Source organism: Lissotriton vulgaris, chromosome 3_1, assembly GCF_964263255.1.
Source record: "Lissotriton vulgaris chromosome 3_1, aLisVul1.2, whole genome shotgun sequence".
In the NCBI taxonomy this organism is placed as follows: Eukaryota; Metazoa; Chordata; class Amphibia; order Caudata; family Salamandridae; genus Lissotriton; species Lissotriton vulgaris.
This window is the reverse complement of record NC_141689.1, coordinates 349338803-349363504: the sequence shown is the minus strand read 5'-3', so window position 1 is coordinate 349363504 and position 24702 is coordinate 349338803. Positions and strand designations below refer to the sequence as shown.

Genomic DNA, 24702 nt, shown 5'->3' with positions numbered 1-24702 from the left:
TGAGACCTAAGTTCCACGAGGTACTTTCTTCCCTTTCAGTAATAGGATACTCAGAATTTGGGCAAACTATTAGAAGAGGGGGGTTGGCAAAGCCAATATCTCTAGCTTTGATGTGATAATGCATGCAAACAGCATTTGTGTGTGGTTTGTATGCATGCTTAACACATTAAAGCCAGGCCTGGTGATGAAGGAGCTGCTCCTGCACCAGTAACGCAGGCAACACTTATTGCCCAGGTGTGTTTTTTTGAGTTTCCAGGGGTGACCAGGTACAAACCCGGTGACACATGAGGGCCGAGGCTGTTGGAAGGCAGCGGGAAACTGAGAGCAATGACGATGGGCGAGCAACGGTGACTCTGTCACTCTCTGTCACCATGGACCAGGGTTTCAGCTCTACGATTTTAATCTACAAATAACTGCTAACAAGTGTTATTCTAATTAGGTTACATGAAGCAAACCTAGACTGAAGTACCCAAAAGGCATCAAGTTGTGATATCCAAGTCAGAAACTGGAAACAGTGTCCATGATGGTATGGTCTGAGATTTGTGCATGCCACTGCTCTTCAGACTGTGTGCAGTGTAACCAGTGCACTAAAACATCAAGCCTGGCATAGTTTCATTTGCCAATCAATGACACAATATCTCAATGGAGCTGACCCAAAGCTATTAAAGGATGAAGTGAGGCCACACAAAGCCAAATGACAAAGGGTGCTGTCTAGCGCCAGATGTACACTTGACTATAAAGTAGAAAACAATTCTAAAACTACACTCTATTTAGATGTAGTCACTTACTTCATAGTATGTTTAAATACGTCCATGTCCAGCTGTTCTCAAATACTGAATGAAATGCACTTATAATGCACTTAGAATGAAGGATGCCGAAATTAACCTGAATGTCATCAAGCAGAACATGGGTGGCAAGAGTAACCAACCCCAAAACATATAGAGCCACGATGCAGCCTTCCACGGTGGGTACTCCTGCTTAAATGTATTTCCTAGGGTACAAAGAAGTAAGCATTGTACAGTGTAAAAGGCATGTGTTTTTTGTAAGCATAAACATGCCTATTGGAAAACAGTGTTTGAAAAACGGACAGAGGGACTTTTAATGACTCACCAATTTATTAAATGACCTTAACTTACATACCAGCTTCTCTGGTTGTGAACGTCACACTTCCACTCCAGTCACTCCACTTCCAAAAATGTACAGCTGCCCCACAGCGTATCCTCAGGGTGTAATTTGTGTATGGTTGCAATCCATGTATGTCAGCCAGGTATAAATCAGATGATGTCTTTCCCTCTGTTGTTGTATTGTGCTACAATTTAAATAATAAATACTTTTAATGTCCACACTTAAAAAATATGCTGTAGAGTTGCAATTCAATGTGCATTAGTTAGAAATGAGGACATACTGAAGACGCTTGAATCTGGATATTCAAATGTAAATAATTAGATCAAACACAGTGTTAACTGGCGTTTTGGGCAGCCTGGCAGTACCGCACAGATCAGATGGAAAGTGCCAGTATGCGTTCAGGTTATTCATGTGTTTATTTGAGACATTGCCTCTTAAACTACAAAAACAAATCACAAAAATCCATAAACAATCGCATACAGTTAAAAAAAGCCAAATAATTAATCAATAGACAATTACAAAATGTAATCATAATATAAAATCCTTTAATGACATAAAAAATCTAGTCAGAGAGCATGCTACATCTATAAATTGCACTAAAATAAAAACCGCAGTGCTAACAGTCTAGACTCAATATAGAATTTAAAAAAATTAGGTTTTAAAATGTTTCCCCCAAAGTTAAAATGTATCAACAATCTAAAAGTATATGTCCTTTCGTGCAATGCATCTACCACCCACATCCACACAACCCTTCTTCATTCTTAAAGGAGCGCACCCCTGAAGGATATAATCCTATTCAAAATTAAAAAATAGTGTTCACATTATTGAGTCCAGGAAGCAATGGAGATATTAAAAAGAAGTGTTAGGCTCCCAAACTTCTCTTAATTCTGCAACTGAGGACCTTAAGTATTGAAGATTCTATTTTGAGTTGTTTGGATGTTACCAATTTGCTCCCGAACTTCAGGATTCGAATCAATGGATCAGGATTGGAGCCAATGTCCATCTTATAGCCAGACCCCTTGTACATTTGGGAGAGGGATAACAGATGTATTAGGTAACAGCCTTTTACCGTACCCCAATCTAAGGTGTTACATAAGCCCAGCATTTCTGCTCCACATAGGTGAAATACACATAGGTCTTGAGGCACGATCAATACTTTGTAAGCTACTAGGACTCGGTAAAACGAGGGTCTACCAGAATCTTGCTTAAATTTCCTTAAGCCGGCAGTGGTCGATAGCGCTTTTACTTTAATGACTCGATATGGGAAGGCCAAGTCAATGATTTATTAAAAACTAAACCTAATTACCCGCATTCTGTGGTTTGCTCAATTCTGGACTGCCCAGAGTTATGTACATTCGTATCAAAGTCCTTAACTTTAGTTTTGTCATTGATGGTTAACTTTATTTTTAGAAAGTGCTTGTCAAATTCAGATGATTTCCTATGTAAACCAACGGGGGCAAAGAGAGTGCCAACACACATCCTTGGCGCAGGCTTTGTTAAAACTTATCTTCTGAGAGAGGCTTCCTTTGGCATCCAATTCCACCCAGGCTTAGTTTTTGCTGGGAAACTCTTTTAATTTTCAAGGCAAGTCAAAAGAAGTCTTTATTCGATTGTTCATCTTAAAAGACATACTACACATCCAACATTATATCTCAATTTCTAAAGTGCAAGCATAATTAGTAAAAAAAATAATTTAATATGAAGTTAAAAACATGACTAAGACAGAATTAAATCACTTATACGCGACTTTATTTACAGATTTAAAAAGTTAAACATAATAAAAACAGTTAATACAAGATATCACCGGACCTTGTAGATTATTTAACTGGGACCTTGTTGCAAATTAATCAACCTCGAGCGTAGAATCCAAGCCCAACCAAGGTATTTTGCAACCCCTATTACTATCAAGGGCGATAGATCAGATTTTAAAATTCTACAGGCTGTAGATGCTGAACGAGTGCCCAGACTTCTACATAATGGGCGTAGCCACTTTTTTCTAGGGGCAACATACAGGGGGCAAACAAAGAGAAAATGACACACACTTTCACCCTGCCTAGTACACAGTGGGCAGTGCTCTGGCCCTCCCTTACCCCATGATGTAGTTAGGCACCTCAGTGGTAACGAGCCAACTCTCAGTTGATGGAATAGTTTGCGATCCAGGGGCTCGGTGATGACATCCCAGTACTTTTCAAGGGAAGAGACATCCTTCAGAAGAACAAATGTCGTTGTAAGAGAACTTCCTGTCATTTCCGAATGTCTTTTACCAACAACCCATTTCCAGTAAAGATTTCTAAGCTCTTTTTTGGGAGGGAAGGTGGCCGCGTCAGGGTTATGCCATAGTTCACCAAGCCCCATGGCGCAAAGAGTAGATCTTACCCCTTTGAACCATCCTATATTGTCAGAGCCAGGGAATCCCTTACCTCTAAACTTGCTTTAGCATAAAGCAAAAGCTTAGGTGTGGTCCACAGACGCCGCCAAAATGCTAGGGGTCTGAATCTCGCTAGGTCTTCCACTGGTTGGCACCCTAAGTCGTACAGGAGCGGGATGCGCGGAGTGGATTTCGGTAAACCAATCGCCGCCCTGAGAAATTTATTTTGGGCTACCTTTAGGGGATCCAGATTGCTGTAGCCCCAAAGCTCTGCTCCATACAAAACAGAGGGTACAATTTTGGTGCCATAGATTTTCATGAGCGGGGACATTGGCCGGATGTAAGAACTTTTATGTTCTTTGAGGAGGGCTCCTCCTATTTGCACATGTTTTAGTGCCAGGAGCTCGACTTGCGGTTTCCAACTAAGGTTTTCACTAAAAGGGACACCTAAGTATGTGAATAACGTAGTCTGCTCAAGGGTGGTACCACCCATTGTAACCCTGGCAGCAATTGGAGATGGTCCTCTCAGCACCATAAACTTTGTTTTGGACACGTTATCCTCCAGCTCCTGCTTGCAAAACAGCTCAAATCTTGACAGGGCCTGCTGGAGACCCTGCCTCGTCTTAGATATTAACAGGGTGTCGTCCGCGAACATGAGCAGAGGTACTTTCATCCCCGCCAGTGTAGGAGCATCCGTGGGGTGGTTCACAAAATAATTGGTTACCCCATTAATAAAAAGGGAAAACAAAGTAAGGGCCAGGACACACCCTTGTCTAACACCTTTGGCAACTGGAAATCTATCCGTAACCTCCCCGGGCTTACCCCAACGTACTTGTGCAAAAAAAGTAAGCCCAGCACTTCTGCTCCACATAGGTGAAATACACATAGGTCTTGAGGCACGATCAATACTTTGTAAGCTACTAGGACTCTGTAAAACAAGGGTCTACCAGAATCTTGCTTAAATTTCCTTAACCCGGCAGTGGTCGATAGTGCTTTTACTTTAATGACTCGATATGAGAAGGCCACGTCAATGATTTATTAAAAACCAAACATAATTACCCACATTCTGTGGTTTGCTCAATTCTGGACTGCCCAGAGTTATGTACATTTGTATCAAATTCCTTAACTTTAGTTTTGTCATTGATGGTTAACTTATTTTTTAGAAAGTGCTTGTCAAATTCAGATGATTTCCTTTGTAAACCAACGGGGGCAAAGAGAGTGCCAACACACATCCTTGGCGCAGGCTTTGTTAAAACTTATCTTCTGAGAGAGGCTTCCTTTGGCATCCAATTCCACCCAGGCCTAGTTTTTGCTGGGAAACTCTTAATTTCCATTCTTTCCAATTTGGCCCACAGAATTTCCTGTTCCACCAAATTGAAGACATCCACAAAATAGGTATATAGATAACCTAGAGTTCCTATGGCTTCTTGTGCTATTTTCCAAAGACTAAAATAATGAACAATAGTGGAGTGCCCAGCTTTAAAGCTGCTCTGTTCTATCATGATCAGACATATTTCTTCACTCCATTGGGTTAGATCCTGAAAAACATGTTTTGCTGAAACATTTGCACCCACATCAATCAAACTAATACGGTTCCAATTCATAGGTACAAGTCTCCCGATATCAACAGTTGTCAACTCAAAAACCAGTCCGTAAGGAGTATAGCGGGACATGCATGCACTCTAGTTCGTGTTCCTACTGATCGATGAACTTTACGTTTTTTGCGGACAACTGTTGATATCGGGAGACTTGGACCTATGAATTGAAACTGTATCTCATTCCTATTTTTCGGGGGTACACCCTGGAATACACTTGACTTTTAATTTACCCTAAAGAAGCCCGTATGGGTGAAATGCGTTGGCTGTGTTGCACATTTCATTTTTTCAAAAGATGAATAAAGGGATTCACAAGAACATTAAGGAAAACTTGCCTCTGCCATCGTTATTTTGCATTTGACCTTTGGATAAACCCAAGGACTGTGTTTCATAAGTCTTTGTATATGTGCCCTTCTTACTCTTTGTGTGTTGATATTGTATTAGGACCATTATGATGGCTGGTCTTTAGAGGTGGGCATATTATACGGGACTATTCAGGAAACAATCATTGGCTTCCATTTCATTGTAGATAAAGACAGGTAGTAGTGCGACATCTTAGACCCTGCCACCTTAGATCATTGTGTTTAAACTAATTAGGCAGTAGTTTTTGGAATCTGCTCGGTCACCCTATTTAAAGATAGGTTTTATGATGGCACCTTGCCAGTTCTAAGTGTAAGTCAGAGTAGGTGTAAATTGCTTGAACATTCCAGACAAAATAAGGTTGGTCACCAATTTAAATTGTTATCATAAGTGCCAGATCATCCAGTCCTTCAGATCTGGTTAACTTTATCTGTGTGATGGTATCCCTAACTGCGGAATCTAAGAATGGAGAAAGAAACTCAATGTCAACAGGAGAAACACTATATCATCCTCTTCTCTGGCATATATTGCTGATAAATAGTCCACCCAACCCTCTTCTCCTGTTCTGATGTTCCTAACATAAATCCCTAAATGCACCAATTTCCAAAATGACTGCACATCATTAGTATAAATTACCTCCATCATTCTGTCCCAAATCATTTTGTAACATAGCCCTTTGTTCTGCTTTAGTCTTGCTTTGTATTTCCTGTTAATTTCATAATATGAACTACTTCCAGTATGTGGGATGCTTGCACATTTCATTTTTCTCAACTTCTTTTTCACCTCCTGGCACTGAGCATCGAACCAGGGAGCCATCTTTTCAGTTGTAGATTTGAAACTGTGGACTTTGTAAAAAGAGTGTTGCATTACCTTTAAAGCAGTTGACCAGACTTTTTTTGTTACTTTGTAGTTATTAATGAGGTTACTGGGTACCAAGGTCAAACTGGTTAAGTCAATATGTTTTTGCAAATCAAGAAAGATTTGAATATGAAGGGTAACTATTCTAGCTATAAGACGCCTTGGAAATTCCGTGTCAAGGGGTAGAACTCTATCTCTAGTTGGTAGTTTCAATTTTGACCAGCCCCATGGAAGGTGATTTCTTCCCATCAGTGTGAGAGGTTGAAAGTCCCAAATTAGCAGTAATTGCCAAACCTGGACAAAATTGTAACTGTGTAGATTTCCAAATTTAGATGTCTGGGTTTCTGGAGAGTCAAAGAGGAAGTGACCATTCATTCCAGAAAAAGTTCTAGCCCGCTATCCTTGAGTTTATGCACTTGGGGAAAATAGCCGGCAGAATAGGATAAACCCTCATCAGATTACCAGAGATGACTTCTTCCAGTCGTGGTTTCAGGTGCACATGGAAGTTACCCAAAATTAAAATCATAGTTTTGGTAAAACGTTTGGAAATCTGGTCTAAGTCCTCCATTGGAGTGACAATTATTTAGAGTTATAGGGGATTTCCCTTAAGCTTATGTATACATTTAATATAATACTATTCTCCACTTCTGCATTATTGTTCAACAAATCAATATTACTTGCATGCAAAAATTAAATTTTCATAGATAACAGAGTGACCTTTTTAGCAATCCGGGTTGATACTAAAGTAATTCACCCACCCAAGTTGCACCCTGAGATGTTTGAAACTGCATCAGAAAGAATTTAAAAATAGTGTGGTGCCAATTTTATTTTGGTCCTATGGGTTTGGACAGGAACAAAAATCAGCCCTCACACCGGTCCTTCCAAGCTAAACCAGCTGGTAGTACTAGGCTGCCCTAGGAAAAATCCAACTCTAAACATACATTGGGCACCTAGGAAGTAGAAAGAGGATTAAGATTACCAATTCGACCTATGCTGTTTAGGTTGCAGAGCAATCAGAAATTTATGGAGAAATAGTACTCCGTTTTAAATAATGCTCGCTTGACTTGATTCTAATTTTAATAGAAGAATTGTTAAAAATAATACACGACTTAGAGGAAGAAATTTTCAACTTGAAGAACGACCTGTCTAAACGAATGGAAGAGGAACCATGGGGCAAATTCCTAGAGGACCTGAATCAAAAACTTATGGGAAGGAGCTTCAAGAAACAAAACTTAGAAAATTTAAGAGAGACACGATTGATTATAAATTGAATGAGGCATATACTTGGGCAGAAGTATATGCACAACGTAGGTTCACAAAGACAAATACACAAGCATGATCTGAAGAAAGTGTTGTCTCTGATCGTGATATAGACACATCTAGACCACCAGTCCAGCATCTCTCAGTTGGCAAAGCAACCAGGAAAGAAACTGATGTAACAGCATCTAGTTCCACCACAAGTGTGTCTTTTTTAGAGGGAACCATGGATCCAGTCCGACCACCGGATCAAACAATGGAGCAATCTGCATCAAAATCCCAAGAAAAAAAACAAGGAGAAGAAAAGGAGAAAGAAAAAGACAAAGTAAAGAAAGGCCTCATGAGTCAAACACATAAATGAGTCTTGTAGTTAACATCTCACAAACCAAACTCACGAACTTTGAAGTAAAAGTTTTGAATAAAGGCACATCTTTTGTTAGCACATATAACACAACAGAATTGGAAACAGAAGTAGCCTTCTTTAAGTTCATGAGGATCCTTAGATTAAGACATTTCTTCAAAAACATTTGTCCCAAGGACTCCAAAACAGATGCAGAGACAACAACAACTATTTTTAAACCAAAGAGTACATTTATGGCGCCAGTTTCCCATAAGACCCTGGATACCTTTGAGACACTAGTTAAGCAAGACATTAAAAAGCTGATCTTCACAAGAAGACACAAAAATCTGAGTCGAGTAGAGTTTGGTGCATTGAACGCTTTGGCTAAAAATCGCAATATAACCTTTCAAAAAGTGGACAAAGGAGGTGGGCTAGTTGTTATGGACACAGAGTACTATGAGGGCAAAGTTTGTGAACAAGTCCACAATACCACATCATATGGAAACTTGGATAGTGATCCAACAACTGAAATTGCAGAGAATCGTAGACAAATCTTAGATCAAGCAGAGAAACTGAATTGGATGGACTCCACAACCAAAAAATATCTACTGAATCCGTTTCCTAGGAGACCGAGAAAGTATCTTTTACCAAAGATTCACAAGAGTCTTACAGACCCCCCCCCGTTAAGGCTATCTTCAACCATTCGTTCTTTGATGGATGACTTACATTGAGGATACTACGGACTTCCTACGAAGTTTGAATAACATTAAAGAACATGTATCTGAAGATTGGATCCTTTGCACCATAGACGTGGTTGCATTGTATACCTCTTTTCCTCATGCCAACGGATTAGAAGCGGTTAAATGGGCTTTACTCAACAAAGACAACCTCGACGTACCAAAATACTTCATCCTTCAACTTTTGGAATTCTGTTTACAGAATAGCTATTTCACCTGGAAAAATGAGTTCTTCATCCAATTAAATGGTACTTGATGGAGTTTCCGAGAGCACCTGCCTACGCTAACACGTTCATGGCCAAATTTGAAAACAACTTCATCTTGTCAGATACTACCTGGATGGAAGGTTTGGTTTTCTTCCAGAGATATATTGACTACATCTTTATAATCTGGAAACGTTCAGAATCCGCACCCTCAATCTTGTGGCCCCCCTGAATTCAATTTACATTCAACATCAACAAGAAATCATTACCCTTTTTGGATGTTTTGATAGAATTGAAAGCGGGCACCATTCACATAAGAGTATTCAACTGACAGATAAGAACAATGCCCTGCTGTTCAGCAGCTTTCATCCTCCATCTCTACTTAATAACCTACCGGTGTCACAATTTTTACGAACTCGCCGGATTTCATCGGATTCTGTAGCATGTGAAGAAACACTCTTGCAACAGAAACAAAATTACATGTAAAGATGGTACCCTGAGACTCTATTAGAGAGCAAATTGGAGAAAGCCAAACGGATCCCAAGAGAACAATTGCTTGAAAAAACTAAGAGAAAGTCAACTAAACGGGTTGTGTTTGTTTCTAAATATTCCACAGCATCTAGAGATATTAAAAAAATGATCATTAAACTTTGAGATTTACTAGAAGCTGAAGTAGACTTTAGAAAGTTATTCATGGAAAAACCAATGTTCACGTATACCAGAGCTCAAAACCTATCAAAAAAGGGCACAACAGAATCTCGTACAACATCTTCTAAAAATGGTACACACAAATGTTGGAACTGCATACACTGTAATAACGTAATTCCAGGCAATATTCTAATGCATCCTCGAACAGGGTCCAAAATTAAATAACAGAACAGCACCAATTGTGATTCAGAGCATGTGGTTTATACAATTAAATGCCCATGTGGGCTTCTGTACGTGGGGAAAACGGAAAGAAAAATGAAAACGCGGCTCACAGAACACAAAAGCCGTATCCGCGCTGGCAACCTAACTTCCCCATTGGCGACTCACTGGACGGAACAACGCCACACCATTGCTCAATTGAAATTCCAGATTATAGAACAAGTATCCAAATTAACAGGAGTTGACAACTCCCAAAAACTTCTACAGAGAGAAGTGTTTTGGATAACAAAATTACAGACCATGATTCCATTCGGATTGAACGACAAATTGGAAATGTCGTGTTTCCTATGAAACCAGCTAGTCATCACTCCTTGTACACATAACATCTTATGTCACTCTTGAGATTCTTACACTGTATACATGTCACACTCAATATTTCCACACTTTGAAGAACTGTAGCCGGGGCCCCATAATATGTTTTTTGTCTTAGGTTCATTGGTTCTAATTTCATTGATGTACCTCATTATGTTGAGAAAAAAGTATCACATTTTATTATTCAGGTATATTTTCTACATTTGTAATATGAACTGCAGTGTATTGTACATAACAATGTGCTCCTATTGTTTGTTAAGTGACACACTGCCAATACTGCGCCTTTATGTGGACATGAGTTTCGGACACGCATAAAGTTCAGAATATTCAAAGTCGCACACGCGTACTAGCATCGTCATCGTCTCTGACAGCACACGGCACGTCTAGCTTATGTTTACTTTGAGCTTTCTTCTATGGTACCGACGCAGACTGCAGTCTGTCGTTTGTGTTAGTTATTGGTTTCATCACGTCACCACGTAATGGTGAACGTATTTGAACTTGCCTGGCTTACAGCGTAAATATGGCGATCGCGGTCTAGACCGACCGACAGAGCGTTGCTACCAACAGACTTAGGTAAGAATGAATCTTCTTCCCGGTAACTTTCATCCTCAGGGCTGTAATTATGCAAGCATTAATTTTCTGCTGCATCATTGTTTCGTACAGAGTCACAACACTACGACGTTTACACAGAGCCAGAACACTTTCCAGCTACCAGCCACTCTCGTTGAGGTGAGCTAAGGCAGATTAATGCTGACTTCGTTTCATTCTTCAACCTCACATTTATCCCTGACTCAAGCATTGTAATTTACATGCAGGGATGATTGACCCGTCAACATTTGTGCAAGAACGATCGCTATGTTTATTACGGCTACCTCCCGGTGAGAAGAGAGATTATCATTGTTTTGAATATAATAATTTGCCTTTTTAGTCTGGGCCTTTGGCATTATACTTTTCATCTTCAGATTTATACCTGCATTGGTTGCACACGCGGAAGTCATCTTTTGTATTTTGTAGACCAGCAAATAAGGTATGTTCGTCATGCATTTGCTTTGGTCTGGTGAACTTACGTTGGAGCTCCCATGGTTAGTGGAGTTGTAGTTATTTTTTGCACTGTTCTGTGTTTCAAACAGCCGGCGGCAGCAACAATACAGATAATAATCAGTAAGTGTGGGGTCTTATGTGTTTGCACTCGCCGCTTTGCACCTGGGTGATGGTGGCACTTTCATATGGAGTTGATTTGACAGAACCTGTTTGTCTTTACTAACAACAGTAATATTTCTTTCATGTGCTACAAATGAAATTGTTTCCTTATGTCTCTTGTTTCCACAGAAAACCCCTGATGAAGGGACGCATGTCCCGAAATGCATTGGGTTGGGATACCATAAAATGATCATTTGGAATTTGATGTTTTGTTAAAACTGATGTTGTGTCATGGGTTTCGTTTGAACTAATCATATGTATGATTAGAGACCTGCTCACAAATTTTGATTAAGTACTACCAATATAATTGCTTTGTTAAATATTGAATTTACTTTACTAAAATTGCCACTGTTGATTTGTGTTAGAGTCCTAGTTGCCCGTTTGGAACTAGGCCACTTCCATTAGCACCTAGGAAGAATCCATGTATATCCTGGTACCATACATCAAATGCATATTTATGAGTTTACTTTAAATGTAAATGTAAATGTAAATGTGTTGTATTTGTATAGCGCGAACAGTAACCCGTAAGCATCCCTGCGCTTGTACTCCTACCACAAGGGAACCCCTCCTGGCTTTTCCTTGTGAGGTGTCCACTCCTGGGCATCCCATGGTGAAACCAGGCATCCCTTGTGCATCGGGGGCCGTTGTGGAGACTAAGCAAGCTATTGCCCAGAGTTGCAGCGTGGGGCCCATGCTTAGATTCGGCACTGAGGCGAGAATATCCGGTCAGAGGAATTTAAGCCCGATCCCGCCGAGGCGGGAATCGAACCCTGGTCCCTGGCCAGCATTCTGCATCAAGGTCTGCCGCTCTAACCATAGAGCCACACTTCTCCACTACTTTACATTTCTCTCGTAACATGCTGTCTCCCACCTTTAAAAGCCAGAGCCTACCTCACTCATTGAGATCTACTAACAACAAGCATTGGCAATGCCTATAGGTCTGACTTTAATACACTGCCCCCACCACACACAAATTCATGACACTCACTCTGAATTGAAATGGGAACACCTCTCACCCTGTACTTATCCAGACACATCACTCACCATGCACTCACAAGATAGGCATCCTGCACTCATACACCTCCTTACTACCACACGTGCATGTTATATTAGTGAGATGATTATGCCTCCCCAAAGGCCTCTGCAATGCTAGCCTGTTTTTTATTGTTAGTATATTAACCCCTCCCACCCTCTGCCATGCCTGTTTTAATCCTGTCCCTAGACGGGCTGTTAGAACATGACATGTGGTTAAAAACAAGGAAGTACACCTTTTGGATTTCCCCTAAAAATATATAATTTCACATTTGTGTTGTGGAATTTATGCTTTTGTTGACATATCAGGCTGGCCTTATTGTTCGGGTGCTGAGGTTATTCTAGCAACAAACACAATAAGACAAAGGATGGAGTGCTGAAACTTTTTAGACATTCACCCCCAGTTACAGATCTTTGTTGAATCCATCATTATTCTTCTGCTCGTTAGGCCACCCAAGTTTGGACCACTCAGCCATATACAAATCAGTCTTGACCCTGTTCCTTATGGGAACCCTCCATCCTGAACTGCCAGGTCAGGTCCTCCCTGGATCAGAAACAAGCATCCTGGGACCGGTTTTGAGGCATCACCACTCATTCGCCAGGCTAGCTTGAATCCAGTGGTAAAGTGAGCTAGGGACCCACGTCTGGACATACCCTGGCCACTTAAGATGAATATAGCAAACACAATTAGACAACTACACTCTGAAGTCTAAAGTTAATGATAGAAGGCGAAGGCATGGGGACAGAAAAACAGAAATACATTACTCATGAATGCCCTACTCCCATCTGTGCTGCTGTCAGAGAAAAATAAAACACATAAATTAAGTCCTAATTTGACACCTACGTATATTGAAGATTCAAATATAACAAAGTACATGTATAGAATTGTATTATTTATTTTATTATAACATATGGGCCACCCATGCATTGTACTGCATCCCGAAGCAGACCAGCTTAATCCCCTCAAAACGTCCCCTCACAAGCATTCCTCTACTAAGTTTAATATAGAATGAGATCAGTAAGTGCTGTGTGCATGTTTCCATGTGTGCTTTCGTTGCGTGATAGGTGTCTGTCTACATAGTTTTAACATATCTTGTTGTAGCGCTGTATCTGTGTGGAGAGGAGCTTAAACACACCACATGCAATAGTAAACATTATGCAAATGCTGCAGTACAGCATACTATACCTCATGCAAATAATGTAATTTTTTTCCACAGTTTTACATCCTCAAATTGCACGATCTCTATATTCCTAAAGCTAAGCACGAAAAAGGAGTAGCAGACTCCAAGCCACATACCTGGTCGCCTACTCTATATTATTGTATTTCTGCAAATTACCTACACCTCACCTCACATTACAACCTTCTTCTTTGAAACAATATTCCTGCAACCTAACAATACCTAATTTCCTCTCATCTAGCCATTCAACCCACCAGCTATTTGCAAAATTTACAACTCACATATGCCCCACTAATGATCAGATCTAACCCATATTAATTTAATCCAACACAAAGTAACTGGAGTAAATGCATGTTATGGTTTCCTTGAGAGAGCATACCTAATCCCAATAACAATCAGTAACCTATAACCAATACATTACTACCAATAATTAATAACCACTGCATAACCATTAATCTTGTGTTCTAGAATAGTGGGCTACCTGCCAGAAGCGCATCAATTTAATGTCATGGATAGTAAGCACTATGCAAATTAAATTACAGTCCAATCCAATACAATATATGGAGTTAAATGTAGTAAACCTGTACTTACCTATATACTTACCTTATCGAATTTTTGTTCATAGAGTGGATTTCACTTCAGAGGCGGTTTCAAGTGCAACATTCAGACAGCCCCAGCCTCTTTATTTCGGCAAGAAGCATTACTTTCTGCAGGCATCCAGCAATTCAATGTTTAATCCCACCAGTGTTACCGGTCTAATAAATTAGCAACTTTGGGTATACGAATAGGTAGTTTTAAGTTAACTTGACCCCTAACTATATCCAGTTGGAAATATCTCTGCACTCCTGATCGCTGTTGAGACTATATAGGTAGTATTCCTCTACCCAGATGTGGAAGGCACACAGATGAAGAAGCATGCCACAATGAACAGTGGGTGTGATTTTTTTTCTAATATAATATTAGACCTGTGGGATAATATTAGGATATAGTTATAAAATCTGCAAACTTTGTTTGTAGTACGATAATACATTGGGGAAGTGTAAGCAGCTGATTGTTCCCGCTGAAGGCCCTTAGTGGGTTACGAGGATCTACACTGACTCCATTGTGCACATATATGATTACACCACCACTTTGAGGGTGTCAAGGAGTTTTTGGAGGAAAGTTGTTCAAACTGTTGACCAGTCTAATGCAAATCTATGCTCCTGAAGAGTTTGCAGCCCAATAAAATTGGATAGAAAAGCCCTAGGACGTAGTTATTGCATAAAAATTTCCTGTACAGAATGTATTTTTATGGTACAAATATTGATACATCGACTCATGAACAGAAACACAAGACAATTATTTAGGAAATAAATATATGACTTAATTGACTTTGCGCAATAACACCGAAACAAAATCATCTAGTAACAGAGAAGGAAAATGACTTTAACCAAAAATTGTGCTGTGGTGTCCCATCTGCCCTTGAACCCCCATTTGGGGTACTGTCCTGTGCAACTACCAATCTGGTGCCCTGGCAAGGCTCAGCACTGATATCCACTCTAGTCCAAAACGTTTGCAGTCAAGAAGACCAGGGCCATGAGCCGCATCCCTATCAAGTTACCCAGGTCCATGCATGATGTACTGCTCCAGTCTAGGTTTTTTTTAAACTATGGGACTTGTAGTTTTTTTGATTCCATTATAAAACAGGACAATAAATCCCAAAATTCAAAGTAAAAAAAACCTTAACTAGAGCAGCATACAGCGCACGGACCTGGGAAACTTAGCAGCTATGGAGCCCCATACCCACTGAAATGAGATAAGGTCAAATCCAGCCAACACCAAAGAAAATTAATCTTCTGTAACTATGAAATCAGAATGGTCAAAACCAAATAGTAATAACAGACTCCTACTGTACCTAACCCCGTCAAGGGTGATCCCCACTCTTTCATCCCCCCTGCCCATGAGAGAGGACATCTTGCAACAATGACAGCACCTTGTCTTTGCATTGTTGATGTATATATCATCACACTGTACCACATTCCTCTGGATTAACCATACCTCAGGGAAGTTATCTGCACTCATTGCCCCTCAAATTGCTGATGTTTATTTCAATAAGTAGTAACATTAAGGATAAGCATTTACACCTTACACTGTGTTAGACTTCAGTCCTTGTGCGGAAAAAAAAGACTAACATTTGTGTTAAGGTCCCATGAAGGCCCGCTTCTTGCTTTGGGGTAGTTAAAACCCGAACCCCAACAGCACTCATTTTATTATGCTCTGCTGATAGGAAACTAAGAGATAACCCTTCAAGAAGTTCTGCTTCCATGTGACGGAAAGACTCAGACAGTGATCAAAACCAATCAAACTCAAGGAAGAAAAGACGTTTCTGAATGCAGTAAAACTGTGATGTTTCAGTAATTACACATTTATTTTTTTAAACAAATTTTATAGAATTTTCTGATGGAAACACAGCAAGAAAAAGGCACACAGACAACGCAGCATCCAAGTACTATCCAAGAGTTAGGAATACCAGATACGTTGTTATACGGCATGTTGGAATGGAAACCCTTTTACATACAGAGGAAGACTTCATGAAATAGTGGTAGAAAAAATTTGGTATGGCGCTACCGATGGGTAAGGTAACAGTGCAGTAATCATAGAATGTGCGTATCTAGTACAGTTGTATATCAACAAACACCCCCCCACCCATCAACCAACAGGTGCGATCCCAGTAGCAGACAAAACAGAAGAGAAGAGAGTGGGGATTCCTATCTGGCCTATATAGTGCGACAATGGAAGCTGGCATGGCATGTAAACTCTAGTGTGCACTTTTCGGGAGATGGGCAGGTTTTTTTCAGGTATTATTGCCTCCTCACAGCCCTAGTACTGTGGGAAACAACCTTAACAACGCGGGCATCACATCGCAATGCCGTTACAACGACCGTGTTGATACCACGCAATGCCATTACTATGCAAGTCATTACATCGACTTGCAGTAGATGGCATGCTAACATTAGAAATAGTATAGTTTACTCTCACAGCACCTTCCCTACTGTTACATAGGCTGGAGTTAGAATAGTAAATTATAAATTTCTAATGTCAGCGCGCCATCTGTAGTAATGGCTTTGCGAGGTAAGAGTGCGGTCGTTGTAACGACTCCGTTGTGATGGCATGCGTTGTGATGCCTTGCGTTGTAACAAGTCATATTCTTGTACCGTAGTTCACCCAGGGGGTGTATGTGGCCTGGGACAGCTTTAATGCCCAGGCATGGCTCCCTGTGGGTCAGTTGTGTGCAGGTGGAATAAGTCTACGTCTAGTGCTTTGGAAGCTGTCTGTAGCAGATCCCAAGATATGACAATGTGCACCTTTCCCAGTCTGCGGTGTTCCTCTCTACGCAGTGCCCCGCTTTCAGCATGTCCCCACTGCTCCATCTCCTCCCTCCAAGCTGGTAATGCAGACTGAAGTGCCAACTTCCAGCACCTAGTTATAAGGCGTTTCACCAGTATGAGCGCCAGAACAGCAAATTTCGCCTGCACTTTGTAATCCTTAGGTCTTGAGTAGAGGCTCAGCAGGCAGCCCTCTGCCGTGGTCCATAAGTGTCCCCCATCCACCTCACGCAGTGTGACCGCTATCTGTGTCTAGTAGGTGGAGAGGGCAGAACATGACCATATCATGTGTAAGAGGTCAGCATCTTGTTCAGTACATCTCGGGCAGTTTGCTGCCACCACCATTAACATCTGTGTAGTCGATGCGGTGTTAGGTATACTCTTTGAGTTATCATATATTGAATACATTTGAGCCGGGAGTTGTGGGAGACTACCCTCAGTTAAGCTAGTAGGGAGGCCCAGTCTTTGTTAGTCAAAACCCTGCCCATGTCCGTGTCCCACTTAACTTGTAAAGTAGTCAGAGGTGAGGGTATGTGTGCCTGTATACCTCGGTGCATCCACCGCGTCAGGTGTCTGCCAGTGCCCATCAGGTATACCAAGTGCACCAGCTCGTGTGTTGATGGTTCGGACCCATCAGGAGCCCAGCCCCACTTGATATATTGTATTAGTCTAGCATGCAGTAAAAATAGCATGTTGGGGAGCCCTTGCTCATGCCCAAAATCGGCATGGGTGAGTAGAGTGCCATCCCTGAATAGTCCACCGACAGTGACACCCTAGTCCATTCCCACCTGGAGAGTTGTTGTTCAGTAATTACACATCACCACTAGAAACACAAAGGGTATAATCTCAGCTGGGAGCAGCAGAAAAGTGATGGGATCCTGGACAGCAACCCAGTAGCTTAATTGAACATAGCAATTGAGCCCATAATAGGTTGTTGCATGATCTATGGTAAAGAGATCTGTCGTCTAGACAAGGGTATGTAGAAAATCAGACATTTCTTCAGAAATGTATGGAAATCATTTGCCTTTACAATAGGCCACACATAACATCATGCTAGAAGACAACCTAGTCAGTGTGCATGTCCATATGCAGAAGCCACACTGCTGTCCTCCCTAAAAAGATGTAATTATCTGGGGGACTTCAAGCAGAAAACGTAACCATGCTGGATAAAATTCCCAATAATAGAGACAGAATGTGTGGGAATTAATGAGTTAGCAAGGCTATAAAATGATGGAGATAAGGTTAATGGGTTGCACAAAAACATAATAAAGTAAACCATACTAGAGGCCTTTGAATTGGAAGAAGCCCTCAAATCTCTATGTTCTCTCACATGGAAGCACATCCACATCATACATGATAATAGGCAAACATATCATGAACATGTCAAGCCCCAAGAATGTAGGAATCCGCTCATGAGGTTCATGAAGCTCAGAAAATTACTTTAGATGATCATTCGGAATATGAAATCTAAAAGAGGAACTTTATAAACAGGATCTCAATTGTGCTCTAATTACAAAAGCAGAAGAGGGCAGAGAAAGACAACAAATTTGGAAGAAATCAGGGCCATGATTGGGAGGATGGGATGGTGGTGTTACCACGACTCCTATGCTATTTTGTTAATTTACCGGTGGTGATACCAAAGCGTTGGTTCAAGACCTTGGATGCGATTTTGAGGGACCTGGTGTGGGATGGTGGACGTATCTCTGCAGACTTTGAGACTTCCCCTTGCGGGAGGAGGATTGGGGGCCCCTGATTTCGAGACCTACTATTTGGCAGCACAGCTTCGGTGGATGGCCAGGTGGCTCAATGGGAAAGGATTACATACATTATCTCTGCCCGCTGGCACCGCACAAATGGTATTGCTTCCTAGGATGTTCAACCGTAGCCAGAGGATCAAACATATGGGGACGCTACTTTCGGAGGTGGTGAAGTGCTGGGATAGATGTATGGCACAGTCCAAAAATGCGCTGCTCTATGCAATAAGTATTCCCCTTGCGGGGTTCCCATGGGTAGGAATGGGTCCCCCCCCTTCCGCAGAGGCAGCTGCAGGGCTGGGAAGACGCGGGATATGGACGGTTGCAGATTGTTACAGTGATAGTGAATTACTCCCGTTGGGTGAATTTCTGGAATACCACGAGTTGCCACTGGGGCAGTTTCTGAACTACCATAAGATACGGGGGCACTGGTGGAACTATGGGGGGTCGGATGTGAAAGAGCCAGTCACCCATGCCGCTCTTCAGGCAACTGTGATGCTGGGCTAGGCGGGACACCTGGTGAAGTGGCTCTATCTGGGAACAATGGAAATAACGCTTCGACCATTACCTCACCTGCAAGAGAGATGGGAGGGTACATTGAATAGGCAGCTCGCCGAGAGGGAGTGGAAGAGTGTTTTAGGTGTCCCGAAAAAGGTTTCTAGGAATGCAGATTTTAAGCTTATACAATTCAAAATGCTCCATAGAACCTATCTAACCCCACACCGGCTAAACGTGGTATATGGGAGGGAAGACCAGGCCCGTGCCAGATGTTCACAGAGGGATTCTGATTTTGACCACATGGTTTGGGCCTGACCTGGGCTTAAAGATTATTAACCTAAGATTGTGGGACACCCCCGCGCCGCACGGCCACCAGCTGCTGCGTGCCCCTGTGCCTGCTTTCTGACTGAGCGCCGGCCTCGCTGCCGCCTGAGCGCTCCCCCTGGTTTTGCCGGTTTTCTGACAGACATTTGTGCTTGTTTGCTGTGTGATCGCTGTTATTGTTTTTTTCCCCGTTTTTCACCTGCATTTGTGCCTGTGTATTTTTGTGCCGCTGCCCTTGTGTTTACCCTCCTTCTGGGTACTGGTGCTTGCCTCCTTCCTGAGTGCCCGCCTACCTCGCCGCCCTCCGCTCTCCCTCCCCGCTCCCGCTTCCCGCCAACGCCGTTAGCCCCGCCCCTTTTCTCTTCTGTGCCCTCCCCGCTCCCGCCTCCCAGCTGCTCCGCCCACCCGCGCACTTGGCCTTAAATGGCGACCGTGCGACGCAGGTGAGTGTGACCCACTTGTGGGACACCCCCGCGCCGCACGGCCACCAGCTGCTGCGTGCCCCTGTGCCTGCTTTCTGACTGAGCGCCGGCCTCGCTGCCGCCTGAGCGCTCCCCCTGGTTTTGCCGGTTTTCTGACAGACATTTGTGCTTGTTTGCTGTGTGATCGCTGTTATTGTTTTTTTCCCCGTTTTTCACCTGCATTTGTGCCTGTGTATTTTTGTGCCGCTGCCCTTGTGTTTACCCTCCTTCTGGGTACTGGTGCTTGCCTCCTTCCTGAGTGCCCGCCTACCTCGCCGCCCTCCGCTCTCCCTCCCCGCTCCCGCTTCCCGCCAACGCCGTTAGCCCCGCCCCTTTTCTCTTCTGTGCCCTCCCCGCTCCCGCCTCCCAGCTGCTCCGCCCACCCGCGCACTTGGCCTTAAATGGCGACCGTGCAGAGGTCACGCGCAGCGGTCACGCGCAGCGGGCGCGCCGATTGTGCGCCGAAGGCGCGCCAAAGGTAAGCCCGTCTACGCCCGTCCGCGCCTGGACCGCGCCCAGTGCCAGGACCCCTGGCCCACGAAGACCCCGACCGACCCGCCTGACGTACTCAGCCGCCACCCTCAGCGCTCTCAACACCGGCCGACACCCAGAATGCCATCAAGCCACTCCTAGACGTACCAACGGACCTTTCAGCTGCCACGCCTGCAAGTTCTCATGCATCCGGTCCTGCCCCGCACCCACCAAGCCGAACACCAGCAGCACCCACCTCAAGTGCATCCTGCTCAACACCCGCTCCATCCACAGACACGCCATCGAACTCTGGAACCTCCTAGACGCCACAGCCCCTGACGTTGCCTTCCTCACGGAGACCTGGATGAACGCCTCTTCAGCTCCCGACATCGCCATCGCTATCCCAGAGGGCTACAAGATCGTCCGGAGGGACCGCAACGCCAACCAGATGGGAGGAGGCATCGCCATCATCCACAAGAACACCATCCGTCTCACGACCAGCACCGACAACACCCTGACCAGCGCCGAACACCTGCATTTCCAGATCCACACCAACCCAAACACCACCCTCAGAGGCACCCTGATCTACCGACCCCCGGGACCACGCACACAATTCAGCGAGGACATCGCCGACTTCGTCAGCCCGCTTGCCCTCCCCTCCGCTGACTACATCCTCCTGGGAGACCTCAACTTCCACCTGGAGAACAACAACGACCACAACACCAGCACCCTGCTCGACAACCTCGCCAACCTGGGACTCAAGCAACTGGTGTCCACCCCCACCCACCTTGCCGGACACACACTCGACACCGTCTTCTCATCCAGCACAGACATCGACTTCAGCCACGCCACAGAGCTTCAATGGACGGACCACAGCTGCGTCCACTTCACCTTCAAGAGAACGACGACCCACCATCACCAGCAACAGGCCGCCCGCAGAGGCTGGAACAAGATCACAGCAGACCAGCTCGCCACCTCCCTGAGCCAGCACCCTCCTGCCAGCTCAGCGAACCCCAGCCAGGCCGCCGACAACCTCACGAAGTGGATCAGCGACTGCGCGGACGAACTCGCCCCACTGAGGACCCCGCCCAGCAGACCCGGCAGCAAGAAGGCCCCATGGTTCAACGACGAACTCAAGAGCTCCAAGAAGAACTGCCGAGCCCTCGAGAAAGTCTGGAAAAGGGAACCGACACCGGACAACAGGACCTCCCTCAAGCTTGCCACCCGGAAGCACCACCAGCTGATCCGCGCCGCCAAGAAAACAGCATTCAAGGACCGGTTGGACAACAACGCACACAACTGCAAGGAACTCTTCAACATCGTGAAAGAGCTTTCCAACCCCAGCGCAGGAAACAACGACATCACCCCATCGCAAGACCTCTGCAACTCACTCGCTTCATACTTCCACAACAAGATCACAGACATACACAGCAGCTTCGACAACCAACCAACGCACTCCATGACCGAACAACCACCCCTCACCACCACCCTCCATGCCTGGACCCCGATCAGCACCGAAGACACCATCCGCACGATGAACTCCATCCACTCCGGATCACCGACCGACCCCTGCCCTCACCACGTCTTCAACAAGGCCGACGCTGTCATCGCACCCCACCTGCGAGACATCATCAACACATCCTTCAACACCGCCACCTTCCCGGAGAGCTGGAAGCACGCCGAACTCAGCGCTCTACTCAAGAAACCAACAGCGGACCCCACCGACCTCAAGAATTACCGCCCCATCTCGCTTCTCCCGTTTCCAGCCAAAGTCATCGAGAAGACCGTCAACAAGCAGATGGCCGCCTTCCTCGAGACGAACGGATCCCTCGACCCCTCACAGTCCGGCTTCCGAGCCAATCACAGCACCGAGACCGCCCTCATCGCCGCCACCGATGACATCCGGGCCCTGATGGACAATGGAGAAACAGCGGCCCTCATCCTCCTAGACCTCTCCGCGGCATTCGACACGGTCTGCCACCGCACCCTAGTACGGCGCCTCAGCAACGTCGGAATCCAGGACAAGGCGCTGGAATGGATCATCTCCTTCCTCGACGGAAGAACACAGAGAGTCCGCCTACCACCATACAAGTCAGAGGCCTCCGAAGTCATCTGCGGCGTCCCCCAAGGATCTTCTCTGAGCCCCACCCTCTTCAACGTCTACATGAGCCCCCTCGCGGCCATCGTACGCAAACACAACCTCAGCATAATCTCCTACGCCGACGACACCCAGCTGATCCTCTCCCTGACCAACGACCCCGCCGCCGCCAGAGCCAACCTACACGAAGGGATGAAAGAGGTAGCCGAGTGGATGACGACCAGCCACCTGAAGCTGAACTCGGACAAGACGGAGGTCCTCATCCTGGGCTCCTCACCCTCCGCCTGGGATGACTCCTGGTGGCCTCCCGCCCTGGGCACCGCACCCAAACCGACAGACCATGCACGCAACCTGGGCTTCATCCTTCTCCTACCTGGCCGCCAAGACCTGGAACTCCCTCCCGACCGACCTGCGCCTGACCCAAGACCACCTCTCCTTCAGGAAGAAGCTGAAGACCTGGCTGTTCGAGCAGTAGCGGCCCCCCCCCCCCCCCCCCCAGCGCCTTGAGACCCTACGGGTATGTAGCGCGCTCTATAAATGTCACTGATTGATTGATTGATTGATATGATTAACAGGATTTTGTCTCAGAATCTGACATGCTCTCCGGAGGTTTGCCTCTTAGGCCAATTCTCGAGACCGAAATCCAAAAGACTGTCATAGATTTATAGATCTGGATTTCCTCTTGGCTAAGAGGAGAATAGCTCTCAGATGGAAGGAAAAGCAGACTCCCTTAGTGGTGAACTGGGAAGATGATGTTTCCAGCTGGGCTAGAGCAGAAGAAAAGACTTTGATTAAAGAAGATAAGATTACAAAGCAGCGTAATCCAATGGCAGAGCCTTGGGAGGACATAGTGATGGCTTGGGATACACGGAACGTGCGCGAACAGACCTCACAAACTAATTCGCCAGATTCTGAAGGGCTGGGCGCATGCACTTTAAAGGCTGGATGACTGTTGCTGGATGAGTAGGTGTGTCGGAGTTCTTGGAGAGCGGGAGAGGTCTGGCCCTCGGGTACTAGGCAACAAATAAGATGTTATAATTGATTGGGTTAAGGACTAGGTGTAGCCCCTGTTGATTTGAACCTTTATTGGCTTTATCTTCCTTTTATTCCACCCCACCCCTCTTGGGTACCCTCCGATCTCAAAGTAGCATTGGTTAACTTGTGGCAGATGTTTGTGCTGATTGAAGACCCCAGGTAGTTTATCATTAGTTGTAGTTGTGAGTTTTTTTGTGTGATGATATGAAATCTGTTTCTTTTGTTTTTCCTTTTTATTTATATGGCTTTTATTTTCTCCTATGCAATCAATGAGCAATTGGTTTGTATAGCAGCTTATGCTTCTTGAATTTTTACACATCCAAGATGAACAGTGTTGATAGAAGGCCCGATCACTCCCTATATTGTCATAGTGAGAGATTATCTTATCACTGCATTGACACCAGAGGGGACGGTCACTGTGGAGATAAATAGTTCTGAAAAACAGACTGTGATGGCAATACATGTTCTGTCCCAGAGATGCATGAATAATGTACTGTGAACAGAAACCGATGAGTACATTATGTTATAGGATGCTCTTACTACGGATGTGTAACTGTGTTGAGTGTAATCTCGATCATTATATAAATGCCAATAAAAAAGATTTATAAAATAAAAAAAAATGATTGGGTGGATGGTGTGACCTCAAAAGGAAGATAGAGGGGTTGCTGAAAAAGAAGACACAAATGATATTAACGTATGTAAGAGTGGCTAGACAATGGGGAAGAATAGAAATGGAGAAGAAGGACAGGAAATAAAAAAGTACGATTGGATCATTCATAGATGGCATAGATAATTTCCGTAGTTGGGTACAATTGGGTTAGAAATTGCGAGATCATGTAAACACTCAAACATCTTACATATCAGACTTACTACTTTTTTTAAATAGCATTCATATTCTTCTGGTGAACCATTGAATTGAGAATCATATGGATAACAAAGTGCATGCTCCTTACCAACTTTATTTCATTAGTGCGAATATTTCGAGCTTCAATCTGACATAGTAGCTTAAGGGGTTTGTAGTCCGATTGCATAGACCAGCACAACTGGATCCACGTGGCATTCGTTGAATCTAATATTGGTGTCAAATTTGTGGGAGAGATCGGATGAACTGAAACAAATTATAAAAATGTGTCTTTTCAGAATTTGTTTTATGTTCATACTATTAATTTCATCTTCATATGCAAACATAAAGTTTCACTTATTG

General features: G+C 44.0%; 1 protein-coding gene across 1 annotated transcript in view; it reads right to left on the bottom strand.

The window, feature by feature from the left end:
- The window catches only part of OSMR (oncostatin M receptor), a 410044-nt gene that overhangs the window by 144493 nt on the left and 240849 nt on the right, over positions 1-24702 (bottom strand). The window contains exons 9-10 of the mRNA XM_086960555.1: positions 24452-24606; positions 1141-1309 (exon numbers count right to left, since the gene is read on the bottom strand). Coding sequence (XP_086816681.1) covers positions 1141-1309; positions 24452-24606 — 324 coding nt within the window. The remainder of the gene's footprint in view (positions 1-1140; positions 1310-24451; positions 24607-24702) is intronic.